The 18,083-nt window shown below is 39.7% G+C and overlaps 1 protein-coding gene across 3 annotated transcripts in view; it reads left to right on the plus strand.

Annotated features, from left to right (window-relative positions):
• GRM5 (glutamate metabotropic receptor 5) overlaps positions 1-18,083 on the plus strand; it is a 606,414-nt gene that overhangs the window by 495,123 nt on the left and 93,208 nt on the right. For all 3 annotated transcript variants that reach the window (XM_018043523.1, XM_018043522.1, XM_018043524.1), the window contains exons 6-7: positions 2,083-2,251; positions 6,899-7,025. In XM_018043523.1, the coding sequence (XP_017899012.1) occupies positions 2,083-2,251; positions 6,899-7,025 (296 nt within the window). The remainder of the gene's footprint in view (positions 1-2,082; positions 2,252-6,898; positions 7,026-18,083) is intronic.

Raw genomic sequence — 18,083 nt, forward strand, 5'->3', positions numbered from 1 at the left:
ATGTATTTGTAGGTACTGCATTGTTATTTCTCTGGAGTAAAAATTGCAGCTGAATCAAAGGCATTTCAACCTGGGCCATAAACCAGAGGAGACTAGGGTGATTCGGGGTTCTCCTAAAATGCTGGGGTCACAAGAGGAAGATCCTAAACAGGGGAAGCTAGGAGAGGTGACAACTTAGTCTGGCACACATAACTACAGATTGTTAGAGACTCAAATTCAATCATTGTTTTTAAGTCTCACGGAACTAGACTATTATCAGTATATAGTTCTTCAATGAAACCCTTGGGCAAGTGTGTTACAGAATTCTGAATTTTTGGTTTACAAAAGTATACAGTTATATAATGCCTCCAGCATACTGTGGGGCAGCACTCTTTAAACAATGCATTAATATTTCCACCGCAAAACATATGCATATTCACAGTTAAGTGTGATAAATGACGTATAGTCTCATGACACTGTGGGTCAAGTTCTGTCACTAGATAAGTTCAGAATGGCTCATGATTTGCTGCCAAGTGCATTATGAAAAAACTTATGGTTTTTAAGAGCTCTAAGGATTTTAGAATTATAGACAAGAAATATGGACCTTTACTATTTACCACCAACGGGATAGATTACAGGTTGGCAAACTGTGCTCCACAGGCCAAATCAGGCCTGCTGTTTTTGTAAATAAGGTTTTACTGGAACACAGCTTAATTTATTTCGGACTTTCCTGGTGACTCAGTGGTAGAGAATCTGCCTGCTGGTGCAGAGGATGCAGGTTTGATCCCGGGGTTGGGAAGATCCCCCGGAGTAGGAAAGGGCAACCCACACCAGTATTCCTGCCTGGAAAATTCCATGGAGACAGGAGCCTAATGGGGTCACAAACAATCGGACACAACTTAGCAACTAAATAACAAAAAAAGTCTCATTCGTTTAGATACTGTCTGTGGCTCTTTCACGCTGCTCTAACAGTGTTGTGTAGTTTTAGCTGAAGCCATCTCACAAAGCCTGAAATATTTACTATCTCTCCCTTTATAGCAAAAGTTTTCTGACCTCAACTGATAAATAGGGAGTCCACTGACAAATAAGGTTTAAGAGGCCCTGTGACTGCCCAGGGCTTCCCAGGTGGCTCAAGAGGTAAGGAATCTGCCTGCCAATGCAAGAGACGCAGGCAGGAGACTCGGGTTCAGTCCTTCCGTCGGGAAGACCCCCTGGAGGAGGAAATGGCAACCCGCTCCGGTATTCTCGCCTGAAGAATCCCATGGACAGAGGAGCCTGGTGGGCTACAATCCATGGGGTCGAAAAGAGTCAGACACATGCACGCTCACGCACGCACACACACACACACGTACGTTGATGCCTGAGCAGAGGAGACATGGAGAATCAACGTCAGATTAAGTACAACTCACTATTTAAAGCAAAAATATAAACATTATATTGTGGGTATTTGTAAGTAAGAGTATATAAAACAGACAACATGGCCTAAGAACAATAGATGATAAAGGCTGAGAATTCACAAGGTACTAGTACCTTCCAGCATTTCTACATTGCATAAGGTACTTTAGAAGCTTTCAATTTTCAGAAGTATTTTAAACATCATTTCTTAAAGTGTCTTTATACGATGAGTTTAGCCATTGATAAAGGATAAAATAAGAAAGGATCAGGTCCTGTCCAAATTACCTCCACATTCTCTAAAGCTGAAGCTAAGATTAAAGATTTACCTCACTTAGTTAACAAAGGAAATTTGTCATTTTATTTCAGAGGAGATGAAAACTTTGCTGTCTTTTTAAGAAGCCTAAAGAAGTACTTCCTTAAACTTCTTGAAGTTATTCCAAAACAGTCTTTCGTCATGCTGAGGTCAAGTCACCTTCTCACATGGGATTATTTTCTATTTCAGGTGTAAGCTTCAAAGTTAAAAAAAAAAAGGTCTCTGAAGAGAAAGTGAAACAGACAAGCTTTTAGTTATTCTAAGTGTACTGTCATGGAAAATTCCAGTGTCACTAATATGACAATAGGTACATTTTGGAGGACAGACATCTGTTGCTTTTCCATAGCTGAATATTTATATTTTAGCTGAATAATTATTATATTCTTGTTTCTAAGGTATGAAATAATGAACTTCAAAGAAATGGGAAAAGATTATTTTGATTATATCAATGTTGGAAGCTGGGACAATGGAGAATTAAAAATGGATGATGATGAAGTATGGGCCAAGAAGAGCCACATCATCAGGTCTGTGTGCAGTGAACCATGTGAAAAAGGCCAGATAAAGGTGAGACAGAGCCTGCGTCTCTTGCATTCTTGTTGTGAGTTCTGATGTATTCACTATCGCTGAATGTTTTTAACAAGTTGAGACATTTGTTTTGCCTTTTCCACAGTAAGCTTCAAATGTCAAAAACATTTAATTCTTTTCTTATTAAGTTATTTCAATACTTAGTAAAACCCAGAACAGTCTTAATAGTAGGACTGACTGAACCAACTGGTGAGTCATGCTTATACCCTGTCTACTCATGTAAGCCTTTAGAAGACATGCTTCCTGGGAGTAAAGAGTTCACAGCTGGAATTCACATCAATTTCTAATTAACAACAAATATTTATCAAGCTCCTCTAATGTAATAGTTTACATTAGTGGGGCAAAACTAAGTAAGACACATTTACTCTCACAAGATTAATAGTCTCGATGAGTGCTGCACTCAATATGCCAGCAAATTTGGAAAACTCAGCAGTGGCCACAGGACTGGAAAAGGCCACTTTTCATTCCAATTCCAAAGAAAGGCAATGCCAAAGAAAGCTCAAACTACCACACAATTGCACTCATCTAACATGCTAGTAAAGTAATGCTCAAAATTCTCCAAGCCAGGCTTCAGCAATACATGAACTGTGAACTTCCAGATGTTCAAGCTGGTTTTAGAAAAGGCAGAGGAACCAGAGATCAAATTGCCAACATCCGCTGGATCATCGAAAAAGCAAGAGAATTCCAGAAAAACATCTATTTCTGCTTTATTGACTATGCCAAAGCCTTTGACTGTGTGGATCACAAGAAACTGTGGAAAATTCTGAAAAGAGATGGGAACACCAGACCACCTGACCTGCCTCTTGAGAAACCTATATGCAGGTCAGGAAGCAACAGTTAGAACTGGACATGGAACAACAGACTGGTTCCAAATAGGAAAAGGAATACGTCAAGGCTGTATATTGTCACCCTGCTTATTGAACTTATATGCAGAGTACATCATGAGAAATGCTGGGCTGGAAGAAGCACAAGCTGGAATCAAGAGTGCCGGGAGAAATATCAAGAACCTCAGATATGCAGATGACACCACCCTTATGGCAGAAAGTGAAGAGGAACTAAAGAGCCTCCTGATGAAAGTGCAAGTGGAGAGTGAAAAAGCTGGCTTAAAGCTCAGCATTCAGAAAACGAAGATCATGGCATCTGGTCCCATCTCTTCATGGGAAATAGATGGGGAAACATTGGAAACAGTGTCAGACTTTATTTTGGGGGGGTCCAAAATCACTGCAGATGGCGACTGCAGCCATGAAATCAAAAGACGCTTACTCCTTGGAAGGAAAGTTATGACCAACCTAGATAGCATATTCAAAAGCAGAGACATTACTTTGTCAACAAAGGTCCATCTAGTCAAGGCTATGGTTTTTACAGTGGTCGTGTATGGATGTGAGAGTTGGACTATAAAGAAAGCTGAGTGCCGAAGAATTGATGCTTTTGAACTGTGATGTTAGAGAAGACTCTTGAGAGTCCAGTCCAACCAGTCCATCTTTAAAGGAGATCAGTCCTGGATGTTCATTGGAAGGACTGATGTTGCAGCTGAAACTCCAATACTTTGGCCACCTGATGCGAATAGCTGACTCATTTGAAAAGACCCTGATGCTGGGAAAGATTGAGGGCAGGAGGAGAAGGGGATGACAGAGGATGAGATGTTGGATGGCATCACCAGCTCAATGGACATGGGTTTGGGTGGACTCTGGGAGTTGGTGATGGACAAGGAGGCCTGGCATGCTGTGGTTCATGGGATCACAAAGAGTCAGACATCGCTGAGTGACTGAACTGAAATATATAACTGTCTACACTTTCTTGATATGGCTTAAAATGGTCACTGAACAGCTTCCCTAATGATATCAACACCTCATAGCATTGATCAGATTTGTTAATTTAGGGTCCATGAAAGGACACTTAGTCTGGCAAAGGGTCAATATGTCAGCAAATTGTTATTCATAAGGACAAGCATACTACTTCCAGGTTGTTCACAATGATTGGAAATTAGTCCGAAGGAGAATTGTCAGCACCTCTTGTATTCAAAATGAATGTGAAACAGAACATATATAGCAAGTGAAAAAAGGTAAAACAAATCAGTTCTTAATGATCAGAAGACATTATGTTGTCCCTATCAATTCAACAAAGATCATAAGGATTGGAATTAATCTTGGAAAAGGTCATGAGCTTTTTGGTAAAAACCTGAAATTTATAAAGCCAATCAAGTTGAATCACAGAAAGTCAGCATATTTCTAAGAGGAAAAATGCAAGTGCTTTTGTTTGCCAGGCTGCTAAGAAAGAATCCTTCAGCATTTGAAATGTGCCTCCTTGCATTACAAAATCTAGTAACTGTCCCAATGACAGTTTTTTACCAAGTGTGGTTGAAAATACCCTGAAAATGAAATCCATTTCTCTATGTGGGTATTCATATGTATATCACTAATAAAATAGTTAATATTTTAAAGTATTCTACGGTATACACGGGCTTCCTTGGTGTCTCAGATGGTAAAGAATCTGCCTGCAATGCAGGAGACCTGGGTTTCATTCCTGAGTCAGGAAGATCCCCTGGAGAAGGGAATGGCTCCCCACTCCAGAATTCTGGCCTGGAGAAGTCCATGAACAGAGGAGCCTAGCAGGTTACAGTCCATGGGGTCGCAAGAGTCAGATGCAACTGAGCAACTAACACACACACAGTTAACAAATCTTCATGATTCTCGATTCACTCAGCTGTGTTTGACTCCTTACAACCCATGGACTATAGACCATCAAGCTTCTCTGTCCACTGAATTTTCTAGGGAAGAATACCGGAGTGGGTTGCCATTCCCTTCTCCACAGATTTAATCCTCAGGGGACTCTAAATGCAGGTTTGATTTCGAAAGCATTAGTCTTGGTTGGAAGAAAGAGAATCGGCTGGAAGACTGCTCCAGGCTACACAATTATTTAGTGGCTCTAAGTAAGATGGCTTCCCTGGTGGCTCAGTGGTAAAGAAGGTGCCTGGAAGTGCGAGAGACCTGGGTTCAAAATCGGGGTTGGAAAAATCCCCCGCAGGAGGCAATGACAGCCCTGTATTCTTGTCTGGAGAATCGCACGGACAGAGGAGCCTGGAGAGCTACTGCTCTGCGGGGTCACAAAGAGTCGGACACAAATGAGCGACTGAACACCACCATAAGTAAGACTGGAACTTTGGTACCCCTTGATTCTCTTTCCTCCACCTACTTCAAAATATCATGAACCCTATCTTGATATAAACCAATAAGGTTCAATATTTATGAGCATGACCTCAAAGTCCAACAGGCATTATTTGATCTCTCATTTACCCACGTGTCGTGCAAACTCTCTGAGCTTTAGTCTTATTCCCCACCCCGAAAAAATGAATAAAATAAAACTAGCTACCTCATACAGAGCTATTCCAAAGTTTCAATGAGATGACACCATATGGCATGCACTAAATTACCGGTAAACAGTCAATATTCTTATGAAGGAAGCTTTAGACAGATGAAGCAGGTCTGATTAGCAATTTTGCCTCATTTATCTGGTTATTTTAGGGAAGGGATATTTCAGGTCCTTTTGTCATCATTTCCTACTTGTATTGTTGGAGTGCCAAAAGTCAGCACGAGGGACAGTACAGAATAGAAGAAAGGCGTGCCAGCTTACAACTGTGTTTGGCTACAGAAATCCAGACATTATTATCAAAGGTCGTTAACAGAGTCAGCATTTCAGACAAGGAATCTGAAGTGTAATCACTTCTGTGTCTAGTTTTTAATCACAGATTTAATTATTTATAGGAATGTTTAATGAATGCTGTCTCTATTCCACAGAGGCTATTCATGTACCAGTTGGTGGGGGAAAAAAAAAGAGAGAGAGAGAGAGACCCATTTCTAAAGAATAACATCTGGGACTCTTTCAGCTGTTAAATTATTTCAATTATTTTCCATTGCCTTAAAAAAAATCAAACAGACGAAGAGGAATATAATAGTCTCAGTGACCTTATCCTTCTTCATCCCAAGCAAATCAAAACTACTAAAATAGGAAGGAATGGGATGAATTGTTGAGCTAGATTTTTAGTAGAAACAGTCTAAGAAGTGATCTCCAGAAAAAGCATCTTCTGCCTCTGAATTCAAAACAAATTCTTAATTGCTTTATCAATATAGATAGATGTTTTAAAACTTTCATAGACATACCATGAGGGGCTTTTTTTTCCCCTAACAATTATTCAACTAGTGGCAGGAAGCCAGGGGAAATCCAGAAAGCAAAAATTTGTAATTTGAAGCAAAGAAAGGCACAAACTCTGGGGGAAATTCAGTTACATATACACATGTGGAAATGTAAACATATTTACTTGTGAGCACAAATAAGTCACTTCATTAATACAGGTAGCTAAAGCTAATTATCCAGAGATTTACACTTAATTTCATTCTTGACCCTGTCTCCAACCAGTTTTATGATGTTGGACTGGTTGCTTGAACTCAGCCTGTTTCTTCAATTATAAAATGAGAATGTCCATATTCATACTGCCTAACCATAAACATTTGAAATAATTTATGTGAAAGCCCCTTTCTGCTTTGTAAAGCAGCGTATTTGAATAAAAGATTGCTGTATGTTTATCTATGTGAGAAAAAAAATAATCAAAAATGTCGATGTTTGCTGTAGGTGATCCGGAAGGGAGAGGTGAGCTGCTGCTGGACCTGCACACCTTGTAAGGAGAATGAGTACGTCTTTGATGAGTACACCTGCAAAGCATGCCAGCTGGGGTCCTGGCCCACTGATGACCTCACAGGTACGTGCATCACAATGTCAGCATAGGCACCTCCCTCAAAACTCCGAAAGGACACAGATGTGGGAGGGAGTTACATCTCCAAGCAGTCCTCATCTTCATGGAACTGTTTATGCGACAAAGAGTTCCCTTAGGAACAGAAGGCTTCCCAACACCTGGGCTCATCGTGAAAATCTTGTATCTCAGAGAGAAATCAGCCTACATTCCTACCTTCTCTGCTAAACTGGACCAGAATCCTTAGGCTGTCTACTGGGCATTTTCAGCCCATCTTCAGGATATTCCCAGAGGTTGCTAGGAAGGACCCCAGTTAACTGTGATTAGAGGCATAGAGAGAGAAACATTGGCCAGGAAGAGACGAAAATATGTCATGACATGTCTAAGGACAAAAGGATAGCACAGAATTAGGTAGAATTTGGTCTAAACTCTTTGTTTCTCTTAGTGCTTATCCTCAACCTAAACCAGACACCTCTAACTAATGAGTTTTCAAATAATGTCAACACAGGGTAAGACTCATCTCTCCCTGGTCTGGGGGGTACTTTGGGAGGGTTGTTTTTTTGGTGTTGTTTTCGTGATGTTTTGGTTTAGGAGTTTTTTTCCTCCAAAAATGTTACGAAATGATTGTCATTGTCTTCTCAAAATGGTATTATATAGCTGTTTCTAATCTTTACAATATGAAAACAGAATGATACCTTCCATCTTCCCTTCCAATTTATTCAATAAACCTTTAGTAAATGCATTTTATGCACCTATTTGCCTACCACTGAAATATATAAAAATAAAGATATGCCACTCTCTTGTCAAGAAGCTAATGAGAGAGGCCCAAAGTAAAAGTGTGATTACGATAAAGTAAAGGGTACAGATCTGTGAACAGAAAGTATTACAAGGGGACCTGTGAAAATAAGTTTTCCAGGAAAATAAGAGAAAAAGACATTCCAGGCAGAGGGCCCACCTGGTAGGTCAGGCCATCTAGCCATTTTACAATTAAGATGGATTTAACACAAACTCCTAGAGGCTAGATTATAACAGCATTGGTGTTAGACTCGATCTCTCACAGGACAAGAGATTATCCATGGTAGCTGTGTTAGCTTATTGCAAAAGCCTGGTTCTAAAAATCCTGCGATTTTGGGCCCTCTGAGACCAGCTCATGTTAAGACTTTGTTTTCAGTGAGTGGTATTTATGCAGAAAATTTTTCTTTTCTAAAAAAAAATTTTAAATTCTGATTTAATAAAACACCTAAGTACCTTGTGACAGCATTTGAGTCCTATTTTCACCACAGATGATGAACTTTCTGATACTCATAAATCCCAGTGTCCCCAGAGCCAAGTCAGGGCTGAACACAAAGTTTTTATTAAATTTAGCTAAACAGATGAAATGGAGCGCACACACACATATACAGTAAAAATGTAAGAAAGAAAAAATATATAATTGGTTCTCTTGTGAGGGAAATAAAAACTGGTATTGGTGATCTTTTCCTTTATACTATTTATTTACTTTTTTCTATTCATAACTTCTAATTTCAATATAGATTATCATCAAATTGAACAACTACTTCACAGATTCAACTATCTACATGGCTAAGCACCTTGAATATGAATATACTGGTGTAAACTTTTGTCCTATGTTTGTAAAACTATCACAATGAAACACGGTCTTCTTTTTCATTCATTCAATAGAAAAGTATTTTATTATTACTATTTGCACTAGAATAATGTGCTGGATAAAACCAGGGTTAAAAAATAGACATGGTTCTCTGTAATTTACCATCTTGTTGGGAGAGAGATAGGACTCTCTCCCTCTTCCTCCCTCCCCCTGTCCCACATACAAATTGTGTTAAGAACTATGAAGCAAAAGAATAAGCGTTTTTAGAAAATGAATATAGTAGGGGAGACATAATTTAAATCTGTGATTATAAAAGATCTCTCTAAAGAAGCGAAAATTAGTAGAGACCTAAGTGATACAGACATAGCTATCAAAAAATGATGAGAAGGGCATTTCTGGCTAAGAGAAAAGGTCTGTGGATATGCCAATGGGAAAATGATGCGATAAGAGATCATAAAGATAGCAGGGGCTAGTTCCCATACAGCCTTATAGAACAGGTTCAGGATTTGCGTGTTTAATACTAACTGCAATGTGAAACCTTTGCAGGGAATATAGTAGAAGAAGAAAATATGATTGGATGCATATTTCTAAAATATTATTCTGTTTTCTGTGGGAGAGAATAATTTGGAGATGAATGGAAAGTGGAACCAGGGAGGCAGATGGGGTGGTTACCGCTGGTTGCCACTGCAGGCACCAAAAGTTCTTGGTGTCTTGGGCTGAACAGTGCATTGGAAGATTTCAGATGCACTTTGAAGTAGAATCAACAGGACATACAGATGATTGGTTGCAATGGATATTAAGCAAGGCTGCCCAATTTTCTGCCATGACGACTGGAGAAATAAATACTTTTTTTGATAAAGATCAGTAGTTTGGTTTTAGACAAGATCAGCTGGAGATGTCTTTGAGATTATCAAGTATGAATTAATTTAACAAATTAAGGCCTTAGTGTGTGCCAGAAAATGTAATAGAAAATAGAAAAACTGGAAATATAAAATTAGTCTAATTTCCAAGAAACTTAATAATCTAGTGGGAGAAAACATCTAAACAATAACCACTTCTCCTGGGAGAGGGAAAGAGTCTTATCTCTCTCCCAACAAGATGGTAAATTATATAAGAATTATGTGATTTTTATGTGCAGTTTTCCCAGCACATTCAGTTCACTTCAGTTGCTCAGTCGTGTCCGACTCTTTGCGACCCCATGAATCACAGCACGCCAGGCCTCCCTGTCCATCACCAACACCCGGAGTTCACTCAGACTCACGTCCATCAAGTCAGTGATGCCATCCAGCCATCTCATCCTCTGTCATCCCCTTCTCCTCGTGTCCCCAATCCCTCCCAACATCAAAGTCTTTTCCAATGAGTCAACTCTTCGCGTGAGGTGGCCAAAGTACTGGAGTTTCAGCTTTAGCATCATTCCTTCCAAAGAACACCCTGGGCTGATCTCCTTCAGAATGGACTGGTTGGATCACCTTGCAGTCCAAGGGACTCTCAAGAGTCTTCTCCAGCACCACAGTTCAAAAGCATCAATTCTTCAGCACTCACCCTTCTTCACAGTCCAACTCTCACATCCATACATGACCACTGGAAAAACCATAGCCTTGACTAGACAGACCTTTGTGGACAAAGTAATGTCTCAGCTTTTTAATATGCTGTCTAGGTTGGTCATAACCTTTCTTCCAAGGAGTGTCTTTTAATTTCATGGCTGAAGTCACCATCTGCAGTGATTTTGGAGCCTCAAAAAATAAAGTCTGACACTGTTTCCACTGTTTCCCCATCTATTTGCCATGAAGTGATGGGACCAGATGCCATGATCTTCGTTTTCTGAATGTTGAGCTTTAAGCCAACTTTTTCACTCTCCTCTTTCACTTTCATCAAGAGGCTTTTTAGTTGCTCTTCACTTTCTGCCATAAGGGTGGTGTCATCTGCATATGAAGTTCCTGATATTTCTCCTGGCAATCTTGATTCCAGCTTGTGTTTCTTCCAGTCCAGTGTTTCTCATGATGTACTCTGCATAGAGGTTAAATAAGCAGGGTGACAATATACAGCCTTGACGTACTCCTTTTCCTATTTGGAACCAGTCTGTTGTTCCATGTCCAGTTTATAGTCCAAATAGTAATAATAAAATTCTTTTCTGTTGAATGAAAAAGTAGACCATGCTCATTGTGATAGTTTTACAAAACATAGGACAAAAAAATTACATTTGCATATTCACGACCAAGTGCTATAGGGAAGGAATAAGCAAAGTATTATGGAAAAATGGAGAAGGGCACACCTAACCCTGGAGAAATTTAAAAAGGTTTAGTCTTGAGGCATAGTCTTTAAGTTCACTTTTAAAACAGTGAAGAAGAGGACCTCCCTGGTACTCTGGTGGTTAAGATCAGGCTTCAACTGCAGGGGGCACAGGTTCAATTCCTGTTCAATTCCCCCTTAATTCAGGGAACTAAGATCCTACATGCTGCATGGTGTGGCCACAAAAGAAAACAAATAAATAAAATTAAAAACTTCTAAAGTGAAGAAGATCATATTGGAAAGAGTATGCAGCATTGAGGCTCTGAACGGCACCATTCTCATTTCTCCAAATAAAAAGTGAGTCATACAAACTCTCCCCTCTCCCTGGCCGCCCATATCCAGTCACTCAGCAAGCTCTCCTATTGGCACTGCTAAATATTTTTATCCCTCCTCTCCATTTATTTGTAAAACTTTTCCCTTGGCTAAGTTATCATCTCACATTTGACTATTGCAGTAATCTCCCAGTTTATTTCTCTACTCCCAAATTTGTGCTGCGTGCCTCTAAGTCTGTTTTTTTCATCTCGCTAGTAGATAATGTATCCAAAATACAGATCTGTCCATTTTATTTAATTGCTCAACACTTACCAGTGTTTTCATAACTCTATGGGATATATCCAAGTTTTTCAACCTGGCATACAGAGTTCCCTCACCCTCCTATGATCTTTCTAATTTCATTCACCACCACTTTATGATTCTAATTTTACATTCTAGTATCAAGGGCTGCTTATAATTCTCATCTACACACAACACTGTTTTATTCCTCCATGTCCATAAGTGTGTTACCTTCCCTGCCTTACTGAATAATTCCTGCTCACCTCTGCCTAGATGTCACCTTCTCTCTGATACTTTCGCTATACTTAGAAACTGATAAGTCCACTATTCTGTATTTCTAAAGCAAATTCTGCTTCCCTCTTTACATTTTCAAACTGGATTTTAAGGTCCTATATCCTTATCTCCCCCGCCCCACCCCACCCCACTGCTGAATCATTTAGTTTCTCAAGGACATAACTGTATCTCACTGATCTTTGCATCCCTAGCACCTAACACCATGCCTGACACAGAGGAGGCCCTCAGTAAGTGTGTGTCAATCTGCAATAAATGATGGGGAATGTTAAAAAAAAAAAGAAGATGGAAGTATTAGGGCCATCCTCTGAAGACAGCTTTAACTAAGGAGTGTGGAGCTTATCCTATAGACTGTGTGGGGCCAGGGAAGTTTTTCAAGCAGAAGAATGAAATGACCTTCCTCTTGCTCCATGCATATGTGTGAGCATGTGTGTATATGCAGGGATGGGGGGAGAAAGTGGGAGGGGAGAAACGAGTGCTAAACCTGGAAAGGTCTCCACACTGACAGTACATGAAGTTTAACTTTTAGTTAAGATCTACAGCACTTTTCCAAAGAGCTTACAGCTGTTTGCAGCTATCTCGTTGACTCTGATTTAAAGTCACTTGGCACCTGGCTCTGCTAGCTAAGCCAGAAGACTGCTCCGATGGCTTCAGCTATTCCAAAGCTTGTTACAGAGATGCTTGGGTCTTTCTTCTACCTACTTGGCTCACAGTTGCCCCATTTCAGCCTATAGGTCACTCTGGGTCAGTGCCCTCATTGTGATAATGGCGACTAACAAACACACGCATAATGTTTCCTGTGTGCCAGGAAACTTGTTTAATTCCGATACAACTCTGTAAGATTGTTAGCACAGTTAGAGATCTTAAAATTAAGTAACTGCAAAAACAACTAGGAGAGGCAGTCAACTGACATTAATGTCTATATTATATTTAGCCATTTCCTTGTATATATTCACAGAAAGATGTTTGAAATGAACGTTACCTATTGTTAAGAAAAAATGGTTATTAGAGGTAAGATTGTGTGTTACTTGTCTGCACACACACACAGATGCATATAATATTGTATTATGAGAATGTATTTTATCAATCCTCCTCCTCCTCCTAAGTCACTTCAGTCGTGTCCGACTCTGTGCGACCCCACAGACGGCAGCCCACCAGGCTCCCCCATCCCTGGGATTCTCCAGGCAAGAACACTGGAGTGGGTTGCCACTGCCTTCTCCAATGCGTGAAAGTGAAGTCGCTCAGTCGTGTCCGACTCTTCGCGATCCCATGGACTGAAACCCACCAGGCTCCGCCATCCATGGGGTTTTCCAGGCGAGAGTACTGGAGTGGGCGCCATAATAACTCCATCAAAATAAACGTGTGTATGTGCATGCACCATCAGTCGTGCCTGACTTTGCAACCCATGGACCGTAGCCCCAGCCAGGCCTTTCTGTCCACGGAATTTTTCAGGTAAAAATGCTTGAGTGGGTTGCCATTCACTACTCTACAGGATCTTCCTGACCCAGGGATCGAACCCACATCTCTCGGTCCAGGCGGCTTCTTTACCACTAGCGCCACTGAGGAAGCCCCAATATCAGGCCAGCAGTATTTTTAATAGCCATCATAAACTGAAAGTAACCAGGAACCAAGAATTAGACAGAGAAAGAACAGAAACCTGGCAAGAAAATGAGAAAGAAAAGAAAGAAGATTTTAAGTGGAGAATGAGGGCAGAACATAGACAATATTCCTAATTCCTATTCCACTTTCATTAAGGACAGCAAGTAGTTTGTGTAACAATCTTCAGGTATCCATGTTGGCAGTGAAGAGGATAAACAGGATCGCTGCCCTCATAGTGATTATCATCCTAAATACTGACAAGTGATAAGATTCTGCGTGCCAACAGGTAAGACTAGGATGGTGTAGGGCCTGTCTCATTGGAAGCTTCTTGGATGAGGTTTAGTTCATTGCCTCCTCAATCAACTGCTTAACCATGTAAGAATTAAAGGTGGAAGTTGGCCAAATTCAAATGAAAGAGAAGAGTGTCTGTGGCCTAGAATACAAAAATGGAGGAGGAACTGAGAGCCTGGGGGAATGAGACAGGTAAGCCAAGCAAGGGCCAGCTCTTGCAGGGCTTCATAAGGCATGGCAACTATTTTACAGTTTATTCTACAGAAAATTAAGACTCATTACATATATATTCATTCAGTCATGTAGTCATTCATTCAACAGTTATATAACTAGCAATTCCTTTATCCCAGGCAATGTTCTAAGTACTGAAAATGTCAACATTTCTCTGACCAAAACATAAAACTCTCTGACCTTATGTCTACATTTGAGCAGAGAGAATAGTTTTAAACAGAGCAAGTATTATTTCCAGGAGTATCCAAAAATTGAATAAGAAAGGGAAGTGCAATCATGATAGTTGTGACTGTTGTTGTTTAGTCGCTAAGTCTTGTCTGACTCTTTTGCAACCCTATGGACTGTAGCCCACCAGGCTCCTCAGTCCATGGGATTTCCCTCATAAGAATACCGGAGTGGGTTGCCATTTCCTTCTCCAGGGGATCTTCTGACCCAGGGGTCGAACCCAAGTCTCCTGCGTTGGTAGGCAGATTCTTTACCACTGAACCACCAGAGAAACCCGCAATCATGATGGACTACTTTATAAATATCACTCATATAGTCAATGTAAAGTGCTAGTATTGTTTAAAAACATGAGTAGAAAGGATATTGATTTCGGAATAGTGGTTTCATCTGGAAACAGATGGGAGGGAGTCTGGTAGGATTTATAAGACAGTTTTAAATTATATCTGTCAGTTGTATGTGTATGTAATTTGAAACAAATTACAAAATATCAATATCTGTTGAGTCCAGATGTTTATGTTTGTTCTACACTTCCCTGTGTGTTTAAAGTTTGTTTAAAATACTTTATACTATTTGAGCTATTTAAATAATTGAATATTAAAAGATAAAATTTTAAAATAAAGACTCCATTTGGGGACTTTGAAAGGAGGAAGAGAGAAAACCAGGGAAATGAAATGTTGTAAGTCACAGCGTGGATCTGTTGGTGGTTTGGACTGTGATGATGCAGTGGGAATAAAGGGCAATGAAGATATCAGAAATTACAGTCAATAGGAGGAGGTCACTGTTGCCCTGAGACAAGAATGTAACTTCAGTGAGGTCTGGTTTGAAAGAGGAAGGAGGAAGAAATAGTGGAAGGCAACAATTGGGCTAGGCACTCAGAAAATTCCCTTCAGTTTTCTGCCAAGACAACTTTTTCACTGAACACAACTCCCCACCAATACATGCAAATATTGTACTAGAAAGCATCTTTGTTTTCTTTCAAAGAATTTAGGATGGGTTATAAGCAGCAGATCATGAGCTGCCCAGGCCAAAGCCAAAGCCAGAGAAACACTTTCAGGTGGGTATGCCAACTCTGGCAGCCTTCCAACAAACCCAAGTAAAAGGAAAAAGCATAAAGCAACAACAACAACATGACTTTCAAGAAGTAAGTTGGTGGGAAGCTTTATGACAGAAAGAATGATTTCCTGCTTTTCACTCAGAAAGAAATATAACTTAGAGTGCAAAGTTGTAAAATGGAAGGAGGGCAGCGCCCATCTACATTTTAATGTCAGTAGGAACATTCTCTAGGAAGTCCTGTGGTTCCCTAAGTTACCTAATTGCTTTGGAACCTTTGTATCTTCACTTCCGGGGGAAAAAAGAGAACAGAGTCAAACAAAAGGGAGTCAGTGGGAACCCTGGCGGGGTGGAGGGGGATGAGCTCCAAGGAGGCAGAACTACCCACAGCTCTTAGAGCTCTGGCCTTTGAGTTACTCTCTTCTTACAGACGTGGCCTTCATCTCTGTTGCTCGGTTTGACCTACTTTTCTTGGAACTTTTTTTTTTTAACCTTTTAACGAGTAAATAAAAACATGGGAAGAACTGTTTTTCATCACCAATATTTTTTAAGCATTATCCTTTTTAATCCTATGAGGTACATATATTATTTTAATATGTGCTTAATGCTTAAGCACTATCTTAAGCATTATCCTTTGGAATCCTATGAGGTACATATTATTATTTTACAACTGAATTAATTAAGACCCAGGAAGATTCTATAAATTGCTCAAGGTCACAAAGCTAGTGGAAAATCAAGCCCAGGCACTATGATTCCACCATTTTATGCTACACCACATATCTCTCTTCACAATTACATTTGGGAGCCCAGTATTTTCAGGAAATTATGGAAAGAGAAAGAAATTCAGCTTTCAAACTGGTTACATGTTAATTATCTCCAGGTTGCTCTGATATTTTTCATTTGAAATGTTTGTAAAAAGTGCTGCCTATTTGATTATTACAATTCAGTTTGGATGAGAAAAGGGTTAAAAAAAAAAAAAAAAACAAAACCTCTTTCCATTTATTATGTGTTTCCGGTTCTTTAGAGGAAATTTGTTACAAGTTTAGATAAGAAATATGTTTAATTTTTATAATTACAGTGGTAATAAATAGTTCCTGTTAGTATTTTAAGTGGAATAGTTTTTCATAATGCGACCTCTAATTTCTTGGCTTCTAAGTTAGGTAATAATCTAAATAGAAACACATGCTATACAAGCTGTCTATCCTATCACTCATTCATTCAGCAAAAGTTCTTTTTGTTAACTTTCTACACTATTTTCAACATTGTGCTAGGTTCTTTTGATTAAAATAAATATGTAAAGTATCTGACCTTCCATTTCTATGCATCAGATGTCCACAGTAGAAGGTTGACTTAAATAACTGCACTAAGAGTACAACATATAATACATACAATAATTAAATTTGCATTGGTGGCACAAAGGACAGAAACACTCATTAGCAAATAGCTCCAGTGTGGCTCAAACAAAGCACTGGACACTGGACACACAGTGATCATGGAGTCACAATTCCTACCCTCGAGTATTCCAGGGCCTGGGCAGACACACACACAAATAAAGAGCAATTTCAATACATTAAGTATGCCATGCATATATGGAAACTAATCTAATGTTTGTCTAATAATGAGAGAGAGAAGGGGTAAAGGAAAGAATGAATGAATGAACAGAACAACAAAGGGAAGGAAGGAAGATGGAAGAAAAAAAAACTGCTTGCATGAGAGTAAGTGCTGATTACATTGGGGAGAAAAAAATTAACCAGGTCATGGAATGGAATCAAATTTCATGTCCAAATCAAAGTTCATGCCTAAATGAGAAGTTAACCAGGTAAAAGGGAGAAGAATCTTTAAGGAGAAAGCAAAACTCTAAGGAATATTTCTAAGGAACGTGTATTCATAGATATTTTTTTCGAATCTACCCAAGCTATTTCGAAGCAAGTGAATCATTATTTCACATTTAGTTTCCTATCAAAGCCTACTTATGGAAAATATCCTTTTCTAAGTATCTGACATCATAATGGTGACCAGTTGTAAAAAAAAAAAAAAAAATAACAATAGAGTTCCTGGATCCCTAAGCACTTTCTATTAATAGATTTCCCTTACATTTGTTACATAGACTCACCAGTGCTATCTAAGAAAGGCAAAATTCATGACAGACATAGTGTAAAAAAATATAGCTGAGATTTCTAACTGCGTGTGAAACATGTCTTGAACAATTTTATCTTTATTATCTTCCAATAACAGTGGTTTAAATCAAAAGGCTTAGAGTCAGACACATCCCTGTTGAAATCCACACACCATCAATGACTCACTGTGTGACTTTAAGAAAATGTAAATTTCCTTTCCCTGAGCTTCAGCTTCCTCTTACCTAAAAAAATGTAGCAAACAGTAGTAATTAGTTCATAGAATTACTGGAGAGATTAAATAGCACACAAATAGTTTGGTACCTATTAACAATTCAATTATGTGAATGATTATCACTCTTTTGTGGTGGTGGTTGTTTAGTCACTAAGTCGGGTCCAACTCTTTGTGCCCATGTGGTCTGTAGCCTGCCACGCGTCTCTGTCCATGGAATTTTACAGGCAAGAATACTGGAGTGGGTTGCCCTTTCCTTCTCCAGGGGATCTTCCCAACCCAGGGACTGAACCTGCCTCTCTTGCCTCTCCTGCACCGGCAGATGGATTATTTACCACTGCTGCTGCTAAGTCGCGTCAGTCGTGTCCGACTCTGTGCGATCCCATAGATGGCAGCTCACCAGGCTCCGCCGTCCCTGGGTTTCTCCAGGCAAGAATACTGGAGTGGGTTGCCATTTCCCTCTCCAATGCATGAAAGTGAAAAGTGAAAGTGAAGTCGCTCAGTCGTGTCCGACTCTTCTCGACCCCATGGACTGCAGCCCACCAGGCTCCCCTGTCCATGGGATTTTCCAGGCAAGAGTACATCAC

The sequence above is a fragment of the Capra hircus genome, chromosome 29 (assembly GCF_001704415.2).
Source record: "Capra hircus breed San Clemente chromosome 29, ASM170441v1, whole genome shotgun sequence".
Classification (NCBI taxonomy): domain Eukaryota; kingdom Metazoa; phylum Chordata; class Mammalia; order Artiodactyla; family Bovidae; genus Capra; species Capra hircus.